The 25,126-nt window shown below is 33.1% G+C and overlaps 1 protein-coding gene across 2 annotated transcripts in view; it reads right to left on the bottom strand.

The window, feature by feature from the left end:
- Cep128 (centrosomal protein 128) overlaps positions 1 to 25,126 on the bottom strand; it is a 387,702-nt gene that overhangs the window by 266,101 nt on the left and 96,475 nt on the right. For both annotated transcript variants that reach the window (XM_076848049.2, XM_076848048.2), the window contains exon 15: positions 6,831 to 7,181. In XM_076848049.2, coding sequence (XP_076704164.1) covers positions 6,831 to 7,181 — 351 coding nt within the window. The remainder of the gene's footprint in view (positions 1 to 6,830; positions 7,182 to 25,126) is intronic.

Genomic DNA, 25,126 nt, shown 5'->3' with positions numbered 1-25,126 from the left:
TTCTTTGAAGGTTTTGTAAAACTCTGCTGTATACCCATCCGGTCCAGGGCTTTTCTTGGTTGGTAGTCTTTTGATGGCCTCATCTATTTCGTCCTTTGTTATTGGTCTGTTTAAATTGTGTGTGTCTTCCTGACTCAATCTGGGCAGATCATATGACTTAAGAAATTTATCGATATCTTCACTATCTTCTATTTTATTGGAATATAGGGTTTCAAAATACTTTTTAATTATCTTCTGTATTTCTGTAGTGTCTGTTGTGATATTGCCTTTTTCATCCCGTATGTTAGTAATTTGAGTTCTCTCTCTTCTTCTCTTCGTTAGCATGGCTAAGGGTCTGTCGATCTTATTTATTTTTTCGAAGAACCAACTTTTAGTTTTATCAATTTTTTCAATGGTTTTTTTGTTTCAATTTCGTTGATTTCCGCTCTGATTTTAATTATTTCTTGTCTTCTGCTACATTTGCTGTTGTTTTGCTCTTCCTTTTCTAGGGTTTTAAGATGTAGTGTGAGTTCATTTATTTGTTGGTTTTTTCTTTTTTTGAGGAATGAACTCCAGGAAATGAATTTCCCTCTTAAAACTGCTTTCATTGTGTCCCATAGATTCCGGTATGTTGTGTCTGTATTGTCATTTATCTCTAGGAATTTTTTGATTTCCTCCTTTATATCTTCTGTAACCCATTGATCATTCAGTAACATATTGTTCATTTTCCAGGTGATGCAGGATTTTTCCTTCCTTCTTTTATCATTGATTTCCAGTTTCATTCCATTATGGTCAGATATGGTGCATGGTATTATCTCCACACCTTTATATTTACTGAGAGTCACCCTATGGCATAATATATGGTGTATCTTTGAGTAGGATCCATGTGCTGCTGAGAAGAATGTGTATCCACTTGATGATGGTTGATATATTATATATATATATATATATTCTATTAAAAAAAAAAAAAGAATAACAGGAGAGGGGCCTAAAAGTGAGAGGAGGTGGCTTAAATACAGTGATTAGCATTTGGAATGGAATATAACCCACTAATCATGAGTAAAGAAACTTGCAGGCAGTTCTAAAGATTAAAATTATATTTTCACGATGAAGTTCTATTAGGTAAAACATAATTGATTACAAAATACTATTGTCTCCTGAAGCTAGTTTACACAGAAAGTATACTTTTCTCACATAGTAGGAAGCTCTGAAATAGCATGATTCCGAAAAAGTTCTTTGAAACTCAGACTCTGCTACTCTACACTTCTCTAGGTTTTACCCTTTTCCCAGTGTTCAAGTATCATATCAATTCATGACAAAGATGACAGCCTTAGGTTGGACAGCTACTACAGGTAAAGTGTGAAAATCCTTTGACTTGATGTTAATTACTAGGCTAAAGGCCAGAGCCCAAAATATTGTTCAGATGCTAAGTATGAAAATGTCAACATCTCTACCACCACCTCAGTATCCTGGACACTTCCAGGACCCTTAGTTGAAAAGCCCCTTTATCTTGAGGCAGTTCAAAACAATGGACTTGAGTGCCCTTTGGCTGGCCAGGAATGCTTGATTAAGTATTTGAAAGAGCCCTAGGTGAAGTCTTGTTTGTTTGTTTGTTTGTTTGTTTTGTCTTTCCCTGCTAAATTTCCTATCTCCACCTCTTACACTTGGACTAAGGTTAGGTAGATCACTTGGCTTTCCCAACCCTCAAAGGCTCTGAATCAGCAGTTAAGTCAACTTGAATTATAGAATGCACACTTTAGATTACCCAACCCAAAACAATATTATGTTTTTAGACAGACAGCTTCAACCTAAATTTGTCTTTTTCTTGCAAGACCTTTCTGAAGGCTGAAAACATGAACATAACATCCTTCAACATCCTAAAGTTTTCCCACCAGTCACTTAATGCCATATTCTGATTCACATCATCAATGTCCCAAAAAGTATGATTCCAATGGCTCACTGAACTGTTCCCAACAGTGTAGCAAGGTTTATCCACTTGCCCTTTAAAACAATAACAGCCTCCCACCACCCTAAATTTACACTTAGTCAATGCTACAATTCAGGCTCTTTTATTGATGGTTCCTCATTTCTGAAATTCAAATTTTAACATTTAAATGCTGCTTGAATTTCTTTTGGTGAAAATAAAAGGAGACTCCAATTCAAACTGGCTTAAACCACAATGAAATGTATTATTCCAAAAAGAACTGGATGCAGTAAGTCAAAGTCCTAGCTCTACCCCCTCTGTAGCTCTCTCTTTAATACTCTTCTCATTGAGGCTTCATCCTAAGGATGGCAGCAGGATAGCTTCAGCCATTCCAGACCCAAATGACACAGTATAGAGAAAGAAGAAACCCCCTCTTCTTGTGTAAACTTTATAGGCTTTTAAGTAAATGCTTACCATGAATTCCCAAACAGACTTTAGTCCCCATTCCTCAATGATCAGGTCAGAAATGTGTGCCCACTGATTGACTTATATTAATTACTGAATGAAATGTAATGGGAAATGAAGAAGGTAATAATTCCAGTGCCAGGGATGGCACCCAAGGCTTTCACATACACTATTCTAGGTAAGCATTCTACCACTGAGCTACATCCCCAGCCAAGTGCTATTTCAAGACAAATTTTGTTGGTACTCTATAGGAGAAGCAATGGAAAACTAGAGAATTGATTGATTTCAGATTGAAGATAAGTAAAATGTATGCGGTAGAAGGAAGAAATTGAAAATGCTAGTGAGAAAAAAGCAGCTTCTAATTAAGCCAAATTTGACAGAAGAACTGAATGCAGGAACTGGCTGGCCAACTAGAAGAATGTGGAAAGACCAAAACCAGGTATTAATGATTAAAAAAGAAAAGAGAAATAAAAGAACTGAAAGGTCAGAGACTGAGATTTTGGAATTGAAGGTTTGAACATAGAACAATTACAGATGAATACAAGTCTAAAGTGCAGAAATTGGTTGCAAAAGTAGAGTGAATTGAAGGTCACTGTAAAATGGGAAATTCAGTAGTAAAGAATAAGGATACAGAGTTCAATGAACTGCTGAGTTGAACTTTGAATCACTAAGGATGACAGCAAGAATTACATGTACTGAAACAAGTTGAGAGGAAGCCAGGTGTTAAACTTCTTGAAAATTTTGGAGATGTAATGGGGAAGAAAAATACCAGTAAGGAATGTGGGAAAAGGATGTTCTAATCAGACTGTTATGGTTTCGATGTGAGGAGTCCTCAAAAAAGCTCATGTGTGAGACAATCCAAGACGGGTTAGAGAAAGGACTGGGTTATAAGAACCTTAACCCAAGCAGGGAAGTAATCACTTGATGGGATTAATTGAGTAGTGACTAAAGGCAAGGAGGGGGAGGGGTGGCTGGAGGAGGTGGGGTTTTGGAGGCACAGCTTTGGGGTATATACATGTTTCTGCCAAGTGGAGATCTCTGCTTTCTGATCATCACGTAAGCTGCTATTCCCTCCACTGCACTCTTCTGCCAAGAAGTTCAGCCTCACCTCAAGCCCCAAGGAAGGAAGCCTGTTGTCAATGGACTGAGACCTGAAACTGTGAGCCTCCAAATAAACTTTCCCACCTTTACAATTGTGCTGGTGGGGACTTGTAGTCACAGTGGCAAAAAAAAAAAAAAAAAAAGCTTATTAAAACAGACAATCCAACTTCCAAAGAGGGGCAAAAAGAAAGATTACAGACAGAAGGCCTGAAAATGGTTGTATGAAGCCAGAAGAATGATACTGTCTAAAACCATAGCAATTATTGGATGAAGGGCCAACTCCTGGAAGGCCAGACCACAAAATACAGAAAGATGTCTTAACTTTACTAAAAGGTAAATAGGAAGTTTTTTTATTATTTTTTCTGCACATGAAAAAAACAAAATGTCAGCACTCTGGCCTTTCTTGAATTGCATATGACAGGATGGCATACAAACTAAAAAAGAACTATACTTCAGCATTGATTCCTATTAAACTATTTTAAAAATTCAGATTTTACATGACAGTCTATATTAGATATAACTTTTTTTCTCAGCAGGAGAGAAATACAAAAAAATGCTAATTTAAGATTCCTAAAGTCTAATACTATCAAGCAAAAAGTTCAATACCTAGTCAAACCAATTAATTTTTCAGATGTAGCAGGAAAAAAGAAAAAAAAACATAAAGGGAGAAAACCTAGGAAATCATTCATACCTGTGTTCAAAAAAAAAGAATATAAAAGAACTTAGAGATATTCAGAAAAGCACACACTAGGGTCAGAGTTAAAGTGCAAATTTTTTCATTTATCCTTTTCAATGCATGTATAAAAACCAATTATTTCAAACAGCACATTTTTAAAAAAGGAGAAAAATATCAAAATTGAAAACAATTAGATTGTTTATATCTATACAATTTTGGGTCTCCCAAATTTGCTCATCTGCATCTTCCTAAGTACATTGTGATTCCATGATGTAAAAATATCCCTATCACTATCCTTCAAAGAAAGAATACAACTTGATCTTTTTGGTTTATTATAAAATGACATGCTATTCATTTGATATTACATATCTTCCAATAATCAAGTAGATCTGTAATATCTTAACAAGTTTCCAGAAATGTATAAAGCAAGGAGAGTAAAAAAACTCAGAAGAATTTGAAGAAAATAAAAGGATTTGGCTTTTTAATATTATTTTTAAGTGAGAAAGCTTAAAGTAGAAAATAAATTATGCTACAAAATGAGAAATGGATATAGGCACAGAATCATTTTGCAAATATAAAGATTGTATCATTTGACCATATAAAGTGGGTCAACAAGGCTACTTGTAACTAATTTATTCTTTAAATCACAGATGTTATGTTATAAACTAGTATCATTTTTATTTTAACATACACTTCTAAATACACCATGGAGTCATCTTTTGAAAGTAATTGGCCAAAAAAATAGTGGATAGTGGATCCTATTACTTACATCTATGGTAATGTTGTGAGTTTATTAAGAATTAAATATTTCTAGCTGGGTATGTTAGCACACACTTGGTATGTTAGCTATTCAGGTTGCTGAGGCAGGAGAATAGCATTCAAGGCCAACCTGGATAACTTAGTGAGACCCTGTCTCAAAAGTAGAAATAAAAAGAATCAGAGTGTAGCTCAGTGATAGAACTTGCCTCCACACATGAAGTCCTGGGTTCAACTCCCAGGACCATTAAAAATTATTAAATATTCCAGAGAAGTAATAGTCAATTAGATATTTTTTAAAAATACTTTTTTCCAAAATTATTTAACACATATTACTACATCATAGATTTACTGGACACTTGAATTCACAGTGAAGCATTTCTTACCCTTTCTTCTTTAATTAACCACTGCTCTAACTGCAACATGCTGCATTAATTTTTAAGGCTTTTAAAGGACAAATTACAATGCCTGCTGTGATAATTGTGATACTATCCTAACTATGGCAATCACTTTAAAACTACTTCTTTGCTTATTATTAGCAATGCTAAGTAAGAAAACTAATTATATCAGGATTGTTTAACATTTTTAATATTCTAAAAACTCAATCTAGAAAACTCTCAGCACCTTCCCATGAATTGGGACACTGTCTGATGACATGGGTCCTTCTCAATTTCCTCTAATTAAGTAAAATCCCCAGATGATTCTCAATCAAATCTCCTCAATCACTCATCTCTCTAGCTACTTCCCTTATAATGGAACTTACTGAACCAGTTGCAAGACCAGTATAACAACTGAAAAATCAAAGTTGAGCAATTTCCTGGGATCAAACTAGTTTGGATTCAAGTCTGAGCTTAAGATCTACTTTATCTCAGGGCAACCAGGCACTCAGTTTGTGTGGGATGGGTTAAAATGAAAAGCTCTCCACAATGAATGCAAAGTGATGGCTCCCTCCATCTTCTACATGACTGAGAAATTCCCATGTAAAAGATAAAGCATCTTTCCCAGGAAGCCTCTTCTGAAATAAGCATCTGTCACTCTTAAGTGCTGTCAATTGATTTTATAAATAAAATTGTCCAATTGTTTTTCTTATTAAAAAAGTCAACTTATCCAAATAATTATTTTTCTGGAATGTTCTGAGTTCTTAACAAGTGACAAATGACAAATGATAAACCAAGACTAAACATGTATAAAAATCAATCATGACTTTCCTGCTTATTATCTTATAAGCATCTGAATTTAATGCAACCAAAGATTTAGTTGAGAATCAACATAGTAATATCAAATCCATTCAAAGCAACTGATTATACAAGAGAAAAGATGATGTGAAATGCAGGCACAGATAAGTAAAATGCTTTTTTTGTTACTAAGAAAAGGATATAAACACAGAATGTTGAAGAGACTTGTGATGTGATATCACTACTCAGTGAGACTGTCAATGTCACTGATTTAACTAAGCCTATAATAGCCGCTGCCAAGAAGTAGCCCCATAGTAACTACTGCATATTTAAAATGCCTTTTTCTAGTCAAATCTCAAGCTGAAATATTCAAATAAATGAGATTTTAAAACACATGGACTTAGGGAAAAGTCATATGAAAAGTTAAGGAATATTTGAAGATTTTCTTCCATTTGAATATTAGAATACTAAAGAATAATTCGTATTATTGAAATTAAAGCTAAACAGAGGTAGAGGGTGGATCTACTTTAATGGCTAACTCTGTAAAGCCCTGAATGTTTAACTATTAAAGAGGATTTTAAGAAAATAAACTGAAGAACTTTTGGCTTTGAAACAAACAAAACATAAAAACTCTTCTCTCAAGGACATATTGATAACAGTGTATGCACAACACAGCACTCAAGTGTCAGCTCAAAAGATGGATGAACAACTGGAGTTACAGCAGAAATCATTCCTAAAGAATTGGCTTTTATACCTGATTATTCCTGTCTGTCAGCTGATCAAGAGTTTCAGATTGTTTTTCCAATGCCCGCTCTAATTTCTTATGCTTAAGCTTCCATTGCCTAATGGATTCTTGAGCTTTCAATTTGAGGTATTCTTTCCTCTTCTCTGCCTCCTCTCTCAGGGCCTCTGATTGCTGGAAGTCACTGAGGTACTGCTCCGCCTGCTTGGTGGCTTCCTCTGCATGTTGAGTCAGCTCTGAGATCTGGAAGTTGGCCTGTTTACGGTCAGCCTCACATACTTCAAAGTGGTTCTGGATTTCCTTGAGTTGATCCAACATCTGTAGTTGTTGTTTTTCCCTGTTCTCCAACTCATGTGTTAAATTCTAGGAATAAAGCATATGAAATATTAAAAGTAAATTCTTGTCAAAACTCGATGTGTAACACAAAATGCAATGACAATCTCTAATGTCACTGAAATGGAAATCGTTAGTATTGAATTTTGTTAGCAATCAATTTAGAAAATATGAGTCCTTATCTCTGTATTTTATAATCCCATTAGCTGGAAATAATTTTTATCAAAATACTATCTCTTTTGTAGACTATTTTCCAAAAAGGTAAAAAATATATATTTTCAATTGTCACTAAAATAGAAGGCACTGTTGAGAAAAACAATATGTGTTATTTCAGTAAAAACCTAGTATATTGTTCAAATTAAGAAAATGTCAGTGATTTAAAATGCTGTCAGATTATTAGAAGGTTATTAGAAGCAATCATGTAACATTTCACTTTCTGGCAGCACATAAAATTTTACTATAATAAAGTATAACTCGGTAACGATAAAATGAGCATTGATGACAGAAGTATCTATATAGACGCCACTAGAGTTAAAAATTCATTTGAAAGATTCCCAATAAAGTGTTTATAGATAGATTATTTCTAGTTAAACTGACATAAGTTGAAATACTTACCCCAGGCTAACATAAACTACAGTATATATTTTTAAACAATTTAAATTTATTTGAGATATTTCTCTAATCAAGAAACAAATCTTAAAATCTAGCCTTCTTAAAACAAGGGTGGTCATTAATATATTTAGAAATTATATTAAATCATCATAAGTAAAACATTTTAATGTGAGAATAAGTAAATAAGTAAATGTTTAAGTTCAAAAAATGAGAGGCTATAGTTTTTATAGAAGAAAAAGAATGTTATGATCATTAACATTAAATCACTGTTCTAAAGCATTATAAGAAAATGACAAATTCAAAGTCAAATATTTACAATGTGTCACAGGAGCTATGCTTCCTGATCCTGAGTTTCCAAATACCTAGAACAACAAAACTAACCTAAAAAGGTCATGTATTCAAATAAAAATGGAATCAAAAGGCTAACGCGAAGCTGTAGTATAATAAGTATCACCTACACTGTACTAAGGCATTAAAAATGAACAAACTAGGAAATTTACAAAATTATTCTGGCTCAACTGCAGAATATTACCCATGATCAGTGGCTCAAATAAAGTTAAATATAAATTCCCTATGATTTAAGTCATGGTTTGACATTATGGCAAAATGTTAGACATAATAATGCCTCGAAAACAAGGCTCATTTCTGATCAACAAGTTTGCATTTGCTCAGTTTGCTAAACACAGACTGGAAGAGATGAGTCACTCCTTTGTCCACCCAAACAAAACAGTAAACTGAGAAGCATGCACTTGTTTGTGTGGAAAATTCTAAAATGAGATCAGAAAATCCTAGTAATTGTGGTTTGCCTTTTGCCCTTTTTCTAAAAGTTTTACCAATATTCTAGAAATCAATTTAATTAACAAGTGGCAATCAAGTGATTCCATATCAAAAGATAGGTGGAACTATTATTTTTTTTTTAAACAAGTGCTTGGAAGGAGGATCATTATACCCAATATCAGACTAATAGGCTAAGACGATGCTATGGGTTGAATAAACAGTAAATTTCATCCACATTGTACTAAGGATCTGACAAATAAACAGACTTGAAACATTTACAAAGTTCTTTTGGTCCAACAGCAGAATCTTTAGATTTCAATTCCATTAGCCCTGATCACTGGCTCAGACACATGATTTATAGAAAAATGGATTAGAATTGGTTTTAATATCAAAGAAGCTAACAATAAACTGTAGGGGTACTTACACCAACAGCTAAATTACAACAGTAGATAGTACTAGGTATTAAAATATGATAGAGAGTTACCTGAAGAGGTCTGTATTCCATAGGATGATGGGAAAGGGTCTCTCTTAGAAAGTGTTATACAAGCTGAGATCTAAATGACAAATAGGAACTAGCAATAATAATACAAGTACTACTGAAATTTTCTAAAGCACCTGAGTTGTGTGAGAGATTGAACAAATACTTTATCTAAGTTATCTCATTCAACCTCAGCACAAAACTAAAGTAAGGCACATCACTATCATCCCCATTTTAGTAAGCAACCGATGGTTGGTGCAATTAAGAACTTGCCCAGTATCATATAACTAAAGCAAGGGCAGGCAGCTTAGGACCTTGACAGTTAGACTCCCAAGTCCATGTTTTCAACTTCCAGCTTCTCGGATGATTCTAACTCTAAGCCTCTTCAGCTACCCATTCCCATGGTCCTGTGGATTATGTTTTATCAGAACTGCTGCCTGTAAGACAAAAGGTCTTTCCCTCAGCCTCCAATCTGACTTTATCTATCAATCTAACCAGTTTTTTCACTCTCTCCCTGTCACTACACCAAGGAGATGGCCACACCCTCGAAATTCCTTTAAACTCTGGGTTCTCTAATCTAAACTCCCTATTCGTTCACTTTTTAGCCACTCTCTTGCTCAAATCTCAAACTCTTTTGCTAAACTGTTCTTTCATCACATTTGAACAACAAAACCACTAACTCTGAGTGAATTGAAAAGACTTCATAATTCTTACCTCGGGTTACTTTTAAGGAAAATCATACCAAAGATTCAGCTCATGTGACCCCACACTGAGAGCCACTTCATCAGAGCCCATGATTAATACATATTTTAATGTGAGAATGAACATTGATGAGCATGTGAAATTCCTCCGCATGACCTTATATCCATTTCACACAACTGTCATTCCAAAATGTCTCACCTCATTTTCCCACCATTCTTTCCCTCACTTTCAGTATGAAACATTACTCCTCTTTTTGAGGTAAAATTGGGGGCAGTTAATGGAGGAGACACCAAAAGTGCTCTAACTGTACCATTCTAAGACTTATCAACAGCTCCTCTGTCCTCCTCTCCAGCATCTGAGGGAAAGAGCTCCTCCTCCTTAGGCAAATTAACCTGTCTTTGCTCTTTCTTTCCACATCCATCAAAAATTTCACTAATTCAATCACATTTTCTTTCCCATGTCCTGAATCTCTCTTCTTTTTTTTTTAAATCTTTATTTTTATTTATTTATTTTTATGTGGTGCTGAGGATCGAACCCAGGGTCTCATGCATGAAAGGCAAGTGTTCTACCACTGAGCCACAACCCCAGCCCACTGAATCTCTCTTCTTCTACTGCATTATTCTACTCTACACTGTCCATCTTAAAAAAACAACAGTAATGTCATGTTCATCTAGAAAAATAACAGAAATTTTTAAAATAAAATAATTTAATTCAATTTTACATTATCTTCTAACCAGCCCCCTATACTCTTCATCATTTTAAGCCAAGATCCTGGAAAGAGTAGTCCACATTTGATGCCCATAAAATCATATTTCCAAATCATTGCGTTTTCTGCATCTGTTTTTCACCTACCATACAATTAAAACAGCTCTGATTAAGATTCCTAAAGGTCATGTACAGATAAAGACAATGGACTCTAAAATTCTTTTCTTGCCTAGTTTCCTTAAAGCATGTGACACTTAATTTCAGCTTGATCACTCTTGAGTCTCTCTTCCATCTTGACTTATATCATCACTTCTCAGAAGTTCTCCATTTTCTTCTCATCCTTTCATTATCTCCTATTCTAGTTTTTTTCGGTTTTTAGGTTTTTTCTAGGTTTCTAGGTTTTTTTCTACCATTTAGCTTTCAAATAAGGTTAACTCTGCCTGTTCCAATATTAATCATCATTCCTTCTACATAATATCATTGGTATATTAATATCCTTAATTCCGAAGTCAAAACGCTTAACTCCAGACTTTTAAGTATCTAATTGTTTAATGACTTTCTACTTATAGAAGTCCCACAAGCATCTTAAAATTTAGTATGTTGAAAGTGAGCTTCTCTAATGTCCAACTCCAAACAAAAGGACAGTCCTACCAAAATGTTGGGAAAGTTTCTCTCTCATGAGGGAAAGGTAGAAATGGGGTGGAATTATGTATTTAAATAGTGAGAATAACCACACCCACAGAAAGAAATGAATAAGAGAAGATGTCTAAAAGTGATAAATAGATAAGATTACAGTTAGACTGTCTCAAATTTATAATGGACTCAGTTACAAAATTCTTTGGATTCCTTTAGCAATTCCTTTGAACCTTAAGGCAAAATAAGCTCAATATTATTTATTTTTTATCATTAAAGAGCAACATTAATAGGCTCAGGATTAATACATACAAGCCCAAATCTTAAGCATAAAAAACACTTCTATTCTTCTACTTAAAAACTGCAGACTTTTTAGGCTGGGGTTGTGGCTCAGTGGTAGAGTGCTTGCCTAGCATGCAGTACCACATAAAAGACCTAAATAAACAAATAAAGGTTAAAAAAAAAAAAAAAGGCAGACTTTTTCACATCAACATCAACATACAATGATTCACCTGTAAGTAAGTGTAAATGTACTTATATTTAAGTATAAAGAAGGTATATATCATATTGTAAACAAATATGGTTATCCCCACTTAATGGAAAGCAAGTTTGAATTTCAACAGGAAAAAAAATCTTGTCAGTCTGTATTATGTTCCAGGTAAAATCTATCATAGAATTCCTCCTATATTCTTTTGCTAAAAATACTATTCAGCCATTGTTTTGGCATTTTCTTTAATCCCTACTCATCAAATAACCAACAAGAAAAGTCTAACTGTAATAAACATTTTTTTCTCCATCAAAGAATTACATTAATATTTACTACCAAGTCCAATATTTTCTTCTCACTATATAAGCACTGTCAAAGCAAGAAAATGAAAAAAAAATCAAAAAACAGAGACAAGAATTCCTTCCCATACACTGTCAAAAGATTTATAAAATCTCCCAATAAATCTAAAATATTTCTCTTTCTTCAAATGGGGAAAAACATTGATGTGTAGTTGTGTTGAGAATCTCAGGTTTGATGATAGAAAGATTCATGGGTCTTAACATATTATGGGACTTGTACTACAATTTATTAATGTGAAAAGAAAACAAAGCAAAAAAGCAGAGGGAAAAGGAACATGGGGTGAAGTCCGGTAAAACCCAGGGGCAAATTTCCAAGAGTCCTCTCCGAATGGAGTTACACAGGACTTGCTCAATTCCTTCAGCAATGAATTTTGACAACATGTTGTATATCAGGGCAGATCACTGGCAGCTCAATACCCAAGGTTTAATTAGGGGCTTGTCAGTTAGGCACCCTCTGCCTAAAACATGCCAAAATTTCAGGTTCCCAGATGGAAAGCAGGTAAGCAACATAACTACATTATTTGTACAGTTTAAGCACAGTGAGCTACCTTTATTATCATTGAAGGAAAGTTCATATCACTGTACAGAAATGTTTATCATTCAAGTTCTCAAATGCCAGAAAAGTCTATCTTGCATTCAGGTCTATCTAAGGAAAGTAGTCTTGCACTACTCCATAATTCTTTCCTACCGAGTACTAAAGTGATGAAATAGAATGAAAAATTAAAAGGCCTAAAAAAGTTCTTAATTAAAAACAATAGCAAATAATACCTGAGAAACAATGTATTTAGAACTTTCTCCCTCTACAATTGCTTGGTTTTGATTGTCATTGGCTCCTTTTCTAACTTCTAAAAGAAGTAAGAAAACTACACAGTAGAATCATATAAATACAGCATTAAAATGAACATAGAAAATGAACCGATATTCCCTTAAAAAAATGGTGTAGAAAGGGTCCACCATAAAATCTAATTTTAACTGATCATACAGCTAATAATTATACATACATTGATTACAGTAGGATATCTACGAACTTGAAATTACAGAATTGGAAAATTGGATAGTCAACCTACACAAAGACTGACCATTTTAAAACATGGAACCAAAGTTGAAAATCTTGCCCAAATAAACCAAAGTTAACTAAGTATTATATAAATACTCATTTGTACCTACAGTACATAACTTTGTGTGGAAACCTATAAGGGTAAATGAGAAGAGACTTCAGTGACTCAAAAGTAATGCTTCTAGAAGGTAGAGGCAAATCATGGAAAAGCACAAGTCACACAGACTTGAGTTCAAATACCAGTATGGCCATCCTCTGACCTTACAAGAATTGATTACCATCCAAGAGCCAAAACAATTTCATTTATAAAATTGACTCAATATCAGAGAAATGGTGATCTACATGAGATCATTTAGATAAAGCATCCAAAAAAGTACTTGGTACATTTTATGAAGATAGTGTATATTTGACTACAGGAAATGTTAGAATAAGAGAGGTAATCAATGTTCACATTTTAGAGATAAGAAAATTGAGGAACAGAGTGATCAATCCAAGATTAAATAGGAAATTTTTGGAAGAAAAAAGATTAGTCACAGAGCCCTAACAGTCAAACTTATATAAATTTCACTTTACTGTATATTTAAATATGAGCCAAACTGTTTAATAACTATATAACTGGTCATTTTCTTTCCAGTGACAGGAGGAAATCTTGAATAGGAAATTACAGAATCTTTAATGTACTGATGTTTCTGGGACTTTTTTGAAACTAAGAAAGAAAAATCACTGGATAAGGTTGACATAGATTTAAATAAAACCAAGCATAGACTATTTATTACTTTCTGTGTTCAAGATGATAAGAAAACCAGAGTTTGAGATTAAACTAGATTCTTTTCTTCTGCTGGCAGGTGGAGTGTGTGAAAGTTGCAGGCCACTGCAGGAGAGAAAGCCCATTTTAATGTTAGTAGATGCTGCCACTGGTCTCCAAGGGTTGCAGCCTGCAGCTGGCATGCTATATTTCGCTCCACTAAGATTGAGGGGCAAGTTACATCTCTCAATAGAGGACTACTCCCTCAATATCACACCAGATCCCAGCAGTTTCACTGCCAATTTCTTCTTTCCAGGCCAAAGAATGAAATTCACAAGAAATGGAAGGAAAGAGTGAAAAAAGTCAAATTTTTCAACTGAGAACAGAGACAGAATTCTCACAGGGCAAGAAGGGACCCAATAGTAGTAGACTGCCATCTTGGTGGGCTAGTTTAGGAGTTTATACAGCTCTTGGGTCAACACTATTGGTTCAAATTTATGTAAACTAGGTTTTAGAAAAGCATTAACCCTATTGGTGCAAATTTATGCTAACTGGGTCTTGAAAAGCATCAGGTCTTAGAAAGTATTAATGGTATTGATTAGTCCTGCAATCTACATTTGGGTCTGCTTTTCTTCCATTTTCAGGCCACGGTAGATTGACAGGTCAGTGCACCCTGGCTCTCCACCCTTCAGGTCCCCACCCACATGGCAGGTTCTGGGCATCCCTGTGCTCAGTGGAGGTGCTCCAGCCCATCCAGGCTACTCCTCTGCCACTCCTGGACAAGGGCTTTGTTTCAATAGGTTAGACACTGAGGAAAGAACTGCATGAGAAACAATGATTGCACAGGAGGGAAGGGACATCAATATTTATTAGCTAGTACAAGCAGGAGTTAAGCTAGTAAATTCAGAAGAAACTATTTGGTAAGACCTCACAAAGGAAAAAAGATCAAATAAAGGGAGAAGAGGTAAAGTAAAATGTAAAGAAGAGAAAAAATTTGGTCCCTGATGGAAAGAAAATGAGCATTCATGAACAAAAAAATCATGGGCAAGAGTCTCAGAGTGGGCTACTAGTGACTGTTGATGAGGAGTAAGAGTTCAATAGGGCTAAAAAGAAATTGGAAATTAAGGTCAAAAATTGAGTTGAGAAGATGCTGAAATCCACTTTAAGCTTTCAAAGGTTTTTCAACATGATCAGATATGTGTACCTGAGGAAGATTAATCACCAAAGGCATTATGCTAACACTAGGATATTAAAATATTATAGCAACATTAAAAATAATTGAAGATCATCATTTTAAAGCAGCTATGAACTTTTAGAGTCAATTCATTTCTTGTCTGAATTCAATATCAGCAATCAAATTCAATGGAGCTGGCTTATATAAAAATAAACATTGGCATTTGAGACTTAAGAGGAAAAAAACCACACACACTTGTCAGTTTTTCTGAGGAAAATACAGTATGCTTCCATTCAATCCAATAAACATTTACTTCACTCAGCAATATCCAAGCTGCTGAGATATAAAGAGGAATACGATGGGATAGTTCTACATTTCGCTGCTCTAGAGAACCACACAGCAGAATAGGGAAGACAGATACATAACAGTTATTTTTAATAAATATGATTCATATGAGCAATTCTTTCTTCTCCATTTCAATTCTTGCGTTTCTTTCCAATTTATACTGCTTAGTCTACACAGACATTTTTCTCTTCAAGGCCTTCATCTGATTAACCTGGTGTTTTATAACAATGAGGCTTTCTTCAACAGAAGAGTCCTGAACCAACAGTAGGTGGTGGCTAAGGGAACAAAAGAAGATAATTTAACAGTTGCTAATGAAAGTATTTAAGATAAAGAGGGGGGGTGGGAAATAGGGAGAAAAATTAGTAGTTATCCCAGTTACTCCCAGAAGTGAAAGTTTCCCAGCATCACTAGGCCAAGGTTTTTCTTGGAATTGGGGGAAATGGTATTGGTGGAGGAAAGGGCTTCAGAGGAGAATGAGGAAGAGGGAAAACATTAACAAGTAATTCTGATCAATAAGACAATTCTCCCAAGGGTTCACAAATAAAGCCTATATTAAGGATTCAAACTAATCTGACTCTACAATGTTTATGAAAAAAAAAAAAGGATCCTAATGTTAGAGATAAGTCAAATGGAAATACAATCCTTTATAAAGTTGTTATTTACTAATGAAAGGTTGTGAAGAGAAAAAGCCATGTGTTAAATTTGTCCAATTTTCCCAGTTATTCATAAGATTCATAAAGTCCCTTATAAATTCCAGGGGGAGAAATTAACTATAAATTATTATTTTAATGTTTATGATAGTTAGTCTATCAATTATGGATACATCAAACACTTTACACAATAGCTATGGTTTTATATTTACACATATACATGTACACTTTTTAACATACAAAATAAAAATGTATAACAAAATTATGTAGATATTAAATTATATTCATTTTATCGAACGTAAAATATAATTGTTAAATACAATTATTAGAGTTGACTAAAAGGCTTTATATTTTTGTGACATTCATTTGAAGAATAAATATTTTGGTTACAAATGCTTGTGAGAACACAATTATTAATGACAAGATTCCTCAGACAAATACATCTACCAAAATAGAATAAGCTATTTCAAAATACAGCTTCTAGATACCCTATCCAATAAAAAGTACCAACAGTTCAAATACACCAAAATGATAGATTAAAACAAAAATGATATTTCAAGGAGAGACATATAAAGACTGGTTCTTTACAAAGGCAAAAGCAGAAACACTAAAGCTAAAGAGCATAGGGATAATCTATCCACAATGGGATGAAAATACCTAAGAGAGTACAGAGATGGCTACTTGTGAATAGGTAAAAAATATTAAAATTTTATTCGTATTTTTGTATTTATTCAAATTAAAACTCTTCCATGGTGGAGGAAATTTAAAGAGTTTCCATGTAACCAGTTAATTGCATTTACAGGTAATTTAGTTTTATCTAAACTAAAATGGACAAGAAGCTATAAAAAAAAATACTGCAAAGAAACTACAGATGGCTACTATTGTATGCACATGCATTTATAAATATGGTATTAGAATTACTATTAATTCAACCAACATTCTTGCTAATTTTGGTATCTGGCTCTGGGCCAGCAATTCCTAGAGACATTATTCTGTTTTGTAGTGAATCTCCTGCTCTGTGACAGTCAAGAAGACCTTGCAACAGCAGCTTCCCAATCCCTCATAGAAGTTGGGCATTGCCAGGTCTGCCAATAACATTAGAAACACTTACCGCATAGAATACCTAGAGCAGTTCTTCCCACACTAAACGTTATTAGTTTGATATTAAAAGCTTTTCTTTTATTGAATAAACAAAAGAATTAACAGATTTAATAGGATTTCATCTGAAATTCTCAGATTCTCAATTAAGACATGCTCACCTCTGTTGGGAAATCAGCTTGACATATTCTTCCATGTCTTGATGAACTCATTCATTTCAGTATAATTTAGGTGTTTCATGAACTGATACTGAGAGGACAACTAATCAATTTGCTAGAGTCAAGAGAACTAAGACAAGTCTCTTTGAATAAAAGAGCTCAAATCAATCAAAGCAAGTCTAGCAGACATGAAATATATCTACATGAAGCTAAATTAGGTCATTACTCACTGAACCCATAGTATATAAAACTTTCTATTCAAATACAAATTGACTGAAAATAGAATATATACTTAAAATCTATGGGTCATTTAAAAAAAACTCAAGCAAAACAAATATTAATGATCTTTTAAAATTAATTGTCTTTTAAATGAGTTAGGGAGCAAACAAAAAAATCACGGGATAAATAAATAAATAAATAAATAAAATTATGGGCCATTGTAGTAACCGTATCACAAATATTTTTCTTTTAAAAATGTAACTTTTTATTTTCAATCATATTAATTTCAAGCACATATACTTGTTATCATTTTCTTTTTACCAAATGAAGCAGAAATACACAAAGGGCATTAACCCCAAATATTAGGTCCCTAAGTCCTACTAATGAAAAATAATTTTTCTCCATGAATCCTATGAGAACATATCTGTTTATATAACTACTTGTACTTTTTAATAAAACATGATACTAAGCTTAAAGAAAGTACAGAAAAATAATGTTCAATTAATTAAATGCATTCATCTCTTTGTAAAAAAGTAAAATATTAACTTCTGTTTCATTAGCCATAATGTTCACAATATGGACACCTTTAAATACATATTTGTTCAGATTATTTAACCTTGAAACACAAAGAGAGCACATAATTAACATCTAGGACCCAGCAACACATGGGGGAAATCTGACCCTGACACATGTATCTCAAAGTACATTTGTATTTTCTTAATTTTTCACACACTCTATTAGATTGATAATTTTAACTCTGTAACTAAAATGCTTTTGGAAAAGAAAATGAGTATTCAGAGAATAAAACTATTCTGCTTTAAGCAGATTTGTATTTTAGACTGTTTATGATTGAAGTGGAACAAACTGATTATACATTTGCCATGAAATGCCAGAGGCCAAAGCAAGAATCAATGAAAGACAAGTACCTGAGTCTTAGCTATACTGATTCAGTAATAGAGATGACCATGATAAATTACATAGTCCAACTAAAAATATTATATTACTCCTACTTTGATGAAAAATATTGAGAAGGACAAACTAAATGTAACCTAACCTGTAATATTACTGCATTAAATCATTATAGAGAACCATGGCTTATCTGAAAAAGATCAAACACATTATCTTACATGATATAATAACATTGTATATTTGGAAGAAATCAAGAAATTTCTATTTTTGAAATGGGGAGGAAACAGAAACTGAGGAAGGGTAAATGAGATAAAAGAGCTCTTCTTTGTGTTTTTAAAATACGTATCATTTCAAACAAAATTAGCAATTACTGTTTTGACTCCAGTAGAACCTAAAAAAAAGAATGGCTCTTGGAAATCCTAAATAAAGTTAATCAACATTGTCCCCATACTGTATTCACCCAATATTCAAGCAGTCAAAAGTTCACCCAATATTCAAACAAAGTAAAATCGGTATGCTTTCTATACCAGTGAGAAGTCTAGACATGACTCCTAATTTCGTATCATCCCAAAACACTGCCAACTGTTAAGTACTACCTATGTTTGAACTGAGTAAAATTAAAAATTTAAACACAATGATTTGATTTCACTTCGGAGTTCAAAGGTGCATACAGCTAAACCACATCACTAGACAAAATTGGGTTGTACATCATTGCTGAAACTGCTATTTCACACTAATAATCTAGAGCTTGAAATAAAGATATACAGTTAATTTACGAGTCTGATATCCTTTCATTTGATAAAACACAAATCTGATAATTTGTATCTCCATTATATCTGTAAGTAGAGTTACATTCTTGTTCCTAATGTTGACTGTGAATATTCTTTTTGGTTTTTAAAACATTTTTGTTAAAAATCAATTCCATTTGCCAGTACATAAACTTTGTTTCCAACAAAAGACAACATACTGGTGGGCAACAATATAACTGAACGTGACCCGTTGTTTTTATTTTTTTAAATCGAGCTCTAACAGTTTGTTAGGTAAACAAACCTGAACAGTTTGTTTTAATTGGTATCTTAGCTGAAATGTATACCTCACTTAGTTCTGCTAATAACTTATGAGCAAACTATGTTGCAATTTTTAAATGTCAATTAAGAATAAATTCCTTATTTATTATTTTCCCAGATACCTTTTCTTTCCTTTCATTATTGCAATGGACTAAAAGCCCTAGTATGCTGATGAATAAGAAGGGAATTCTTTTCTCACAGTCAACATTGCACTGTTAAATATGGTGTTAATATAAGCTTTTAGTAGTAGTACTCTTCAATATCAGGAAATTTACTTCTCATTCTTTTTACTGTATGCTTCCCTAATTAATGGATACTGACTTGCCTCACAGCTTTCTCGGTACTTGTTGAGATAATACAATTCTTCTACTATATTAACTTACTAACATTGGGCCAAGCAATCCTGGAATAATGTAAACACACACACACACACACACACAAAGATAAATATGTGATTATATACCATGAATATTTCAGATATACTATGAATATTTTCTCCTACAGTTTGTCATTGTGTTTTGTTGTTTTCCATTTTACCAATGACACCTTGCAAAGAGCAGAAATTTTTAACTTTGTTGAATTGTAATTTATAACTATTTTGATTTACGATTCATTTTTTTTGTCCTAGCTAAGAAATCTTTGCTTATCCTAATGTGAATTTTTTATTTTCATTTATAATTAAATATTAAAACTTGTTTGATTTTCTCTCTTGTATGAGCTTGATAGTTATATATCCATTATACTTCTTTGTGGGATTATTATGTGCATCCCTGACTTATTAACATGGAAACTTTTACAACTTCCTATACCTTAAAACCAAGGAATCTAAAACACACTAACTCAAAATACACCTTCCTAAATGATGCAGTATTACTGATCTAATTTTAATTCTATACATAATTTAAATAGAGCAAAACATTATCATTAGAAATGAATATCAATATTCAGATATCAATATGTTTCCTAAATTTTTACCCCATATATTGAACTTCCCTGCTTCATTTTTATACTCTTTGACAAAAATTCCTTTAATATTTTCTTTAATGCAGTACTACTGAAATCAATTCATCAGGTTTTATAGTCTAGAAATATCTTTATTTCACCTTGACTTTTTAAAAATATTTTCTCCAGGTATGGATCTAGGTTCGCAATTATTTTTCTTTGAGCATTTTAAAGATACCTAATTCTTCCATGTTCCATTTTATCTCTTATGTAATTTTGTTTTGTTTTTCAAAGTATAGCTGCATTTGAGATTTTTCACTTCTCTGTATAATAAAATAACCATTTAATTATCTGAAAATTGTCCTAAGGGCACAGAATAAACAGAGAAATATTTATTAAAGAAATTCTATTAAATCTTGGTGAGAATAATGAGAGTCTATGGCATGTGAGCCACAACAACCTATTTCCCATCCTTCCCCTTTACAGCTCCACTTATTTCATTCTAGGCATATATAACCAAGAAGACATAGATTTCACCTCAGCTCCTCTGTAGGGGATACAAATCCACCCCCAAAAGGGGCATAGTTCCAGATCTGTGATACGAGGCTCTATTCCAGGTAGACACTACAAAAGGACTGGAATTTCCTTTCCCCAACCAGCCCCCCATTTGTAAGGCAGAAGATATGGCAGGCAAAGAATCATAGACAAAAAAGTCCTTGCCTTAAGTCACTCATACAGTGAGAATGTTCTACAACAGAAGGGACAAGTGGAGATGATCAAGGGCTACCATCCCTACCCAGCACCCCACCCACTTGCGGAACAAGGCCATCACCCTGGAGAGAACTAGGCTGCAATTCCAACCAGTAGCACCAGTACAAAGTACAACCATTCTGCTGAGAGGGAGACTACAAGAACAGAAAGATCAATAGCTCAGGTCTCAAGATACAGCTCAGTGGTAGAGCACTTGTCTTATATGTGCAAGGGCATGGGTTTAATCCCCATGCTTCAAAAAAGAAAAAAAGAAAAATATTTCTGCCTAAGGAAGTGACTGTAGTTGAAAGAGAATATTAAAAAAAAAAAATACAACTACAGACACTGTCAAAAACAATTGAGATCTTGAGGGTAAGCATATATGAGGCTAATAATTTCATAATACTAGTAACAATAAGGGAAATGTCATATCAGCTAGATGTCCAATCAGCAAAATCAAGGGAAAGAGCTTTCTTGGATGCTGAGAATGCCCTCATAGATCAGAAAAAACCTACAATTGCATAGAGGCACAAATAAAAGTAAGACTGCATAGCAATATATGCCCCAGGTATTATCAAAAGCAAAAAAAAAAAAAAAAAAAAAAAGGAATGAGGTAAGAATTAATGAAGGTCAAAAGTTGGGTGAGATATCACAGTCAGAATAGCCATAAGATGAATGGGTACTTCAGGGAACTGGCCAGTCAAAAAGATTCCAGCTACAGCCTTGTCATCCTAACTAGGCACAGAGACTGGGAGAAATGACATCACAGGTTGCATACTGCAGAGGAAACACATTTAAATGAACTACTTTATCGAATTCACTAAATAAATAAATAATTTGAAAGGTGGAGACTGAATTAATCAGTATTAAAAGATTACCTAAAATGCAAAATTTCAACAAAAAGTACAAGACATTCAAAGAAATAATACAGTGTGACATATAAAAGAAAAGGACAACAAAGATAGTCTTTGAGGAAGCACAGACGTTGAACTTAACATCCAAGTATTCAAAGTAGTTACTACAATTATGTTCAAAGAACTAAAGAAACACATTTTTGAAAAATAAAAGTAATGATGATGATGTCTCATCAAATAAGATATAGCAGGGGGAAAAATACTATTTTTAATAGAAAGGCTCAAATTGGGGAGTATAGGAAATAAAATGGAAAATTCATGTGAAGCCTCAATAGTGAATTTAAGTTGGCAGAAGAATCCACAAACTTGAAGAAGGTTCAATGGAGATTATGCTGTCTAAAGAGAAAGAAAAAAGAATAAATAAAAATTAACTTAGCCTCAGAGAAGTATGGGATAACAACATCCAAGGAGAGAGAAGAGCAGAAAAATATTAGAAAAAGTAACAGCTTAAAATAATTTGCAAATTTGAAGTAAACCATTAGTCTAGATATTCAAGAGGTTCAATGAACAAGCTGGATAAATAAAAAGATATCCACATACAAACATGTCATAGTCAAAATATTAAAAGACAACAAGAAAATATTGAAAGCAGCAAGAGAACATATTCACTCTATATATTTTCCACCATGCCAAAGCATCCTGGTTTTCTTAGCAAGCAATACTTCCACACTAAATGTGAGTTCAATGATTAGTATTTCATTAAGAGCAAGAATTGTGTTGAGTTCTGTAACCCACTCTAAAGATAAAGATAACTAGAGCACAGGCACAATAGGCCCTTAATTAAAATTTATTGAATGAGTAAATAAATTGTTTTCCTCACCACCAATTACATGATAGAAAAAAAACAGAACATAAAACATGAAACCAAACCACATATAACTCAAGCATACACATGGATAGAGGTCTTATAAAATTATTAAGAGTAACATAAAAAGAAATATGTCTACTTTTGTTTAACCCTACCTACCTATTAAATTCTTAATTTAAATCATTATATATTCTCCGGTTGTAGGATTTCTACCTAACTCTTTATAATTTCTTGTTTTCTATTAGAATTAAATACCATATGATCTAATTTCTTGATATATTAATAACCATTATTTTAAAATTGAGATGCTAATTCTTTTAAAATAATAATGCTAATATCTGAGGAGTCTATATGCCTATTCTATTTCCTGATTTTCCTTGTGTTCTTTGGTAATATGGTTTTGTTTCCTGATGTGCTTGCTAAGTCTTGATTGAATTCTAGGCACTGTATGACAAACTGTGGAAATAATACAAGGTTCTGGATGATGATACCTTCCTCCCCGAAAAGATTTACTTATGTTTTGATGAGCAGTTAGAACAGGGACAGATAGTATCAAAGCAAGTTTAAAGCTATGCTACAAAGATAGTCTCTGTGCTAAACGTTTTTTCAATTCACACAGAGTCCTTCAGTTTAGTCCTCTGGGTAGCCCAGCTTAAAACTTTATGTTTACTAGGGTTCTTCTTCTTCTGTGACTCTATAAGAAAGTCATAAGCTCTCTACACTTTATGAATCAGAACATATTTCACAGGAAAAGAACTGCCAAAAGCCAGAAACAACACTCTGCACTTGTTTTTTCAACAAAACATTTGAACCATCCTGTCCTTGCTGCCTTGATAGGTCTAAAATGCCTTTAAACATTTTTTTAAATGCCTTATCTTCAATTAAAATTTATTGAATTTATCCATATTTTCTAATTTTTCTCAGAACAAGATTTATTCTGCACAAAGTTAGCCTAAAATTAAATGCAGAAACTATGCTGGTCTCTAACCCAGACTGACAAAAATTTGCCTAATCTAACATCTTCTCATTATAGGTCCTCCAAAAATAAGATATGGTCTATATGATACAAGCACATTCTTCACCAAGTGAAGTACTAGAAAATCAATAAATTTGATGCATTTGGAAAAAATCCTTCTAACACTGACCATTGTGTGAACTGTGTGTCATTAAAAACAACAAAAAAATGTTTTCTTGGTGCATTTGAATAATTTAGCTTTATTTTTTAAGGAGACAACTTGTACTATTTGAACATTTTGAAGAACATAATGAGTTTACTGACTATTGTTATTGTTTAAGTCTAAGTACAATCTCATTTCTTTTTATACCCTTGTAGAAAGCTGCCTGAAAACAAACATCCAAAAAACAATTTAATTTGATACTTAAAATGATATATTATCAAATTAAAATCACTCTAAAGATAAGGTAACTATAAAGACTACAGGAATAATGTATGAACAGTTAAAATTTGCATATTATAAAAATCTACTAACCACCTTTTAATGGTATTTGTAGTAGTCAAGAAATGAATCAATTACTTAGGTACTGCTAGAACATTATCTCATTTGTTGCATATCACCCAATTTCCATAGCCAGTCCTTCAATAAGTATTTCTAAAGCTATATCTTATCTTTAAACATTAAATCAATCTCTAGCCAATGTTGATATAAGTTATCAACATTTCATATTTTTTGAGAAACCTAAGTTGTTTCTGCTGCTCTTTCACAAGCACAAATATCTCACAAATACATAAAAGATAAGAATCATAGGCACAACTAATTTACACGTAAAAAAATAAGGAATTATCATTTTTTCAGAAAATAAAGAAATTTTTATTTCTAATTTGTCTTTATTGGCCACAAATGATAAATTTTTAAAAAGATTAATGATACCTTAAAGAAAAACTTAATATATAATTAAGATCAATTAATTCATACTAGTTAACACATAATTTATTAAGTGTTATTGCAAAGACAAAAAATTGTATGTTCGTGGTTTAGTATAAAAAAAACTCTAGGTTCATTAAAAAAATTAATATATTCAGTTCACTTCTACTCTCTTACCTCATGGAAATATTCACACAACTAATAGACTTACAGAATATAGAAAAACTATCTTTGAGACTACTACTAAAACTCCAATTTTTTTCATTTAGATGAAGGATGTGGGAATTAAACTGTATCTTTCTGGGAGTGTATAAGTTTTATTAATTGGGTGGTTTCAACTTCTAGGCCATCTCTGCCAAAAGTCATCATTTTTAAAAACTAAAAAATATAGAACACTTACAGACTTAGCATAAGTAAAATTCTCCCTAATGTCAGTCTAACTTTTGGGTTAATAACAAAGACTTCATCTCCACTATGGTCAATAAATTTAGCCTCTGTGGACA

This window comes from Callospermophilus lateralis, chromosome 3 (assembly GCF_048772815.1).
Source record: "Callospermophilus lateralis isolate mCalLat2 chromosome 3, mCalLat2.hap1, whole genome shotgun sequence".
In the NCBI taxonomy this organism is placed as follows: Eukaryota; Metazoa; Chordata; class Mammalia; order Rodentia; family Sciuridae; genus Callospermophilus; species Callospermophilus lateralis.
This window is presented reverse-complemented; position numbering and strand designations above follow the sequence as displayed.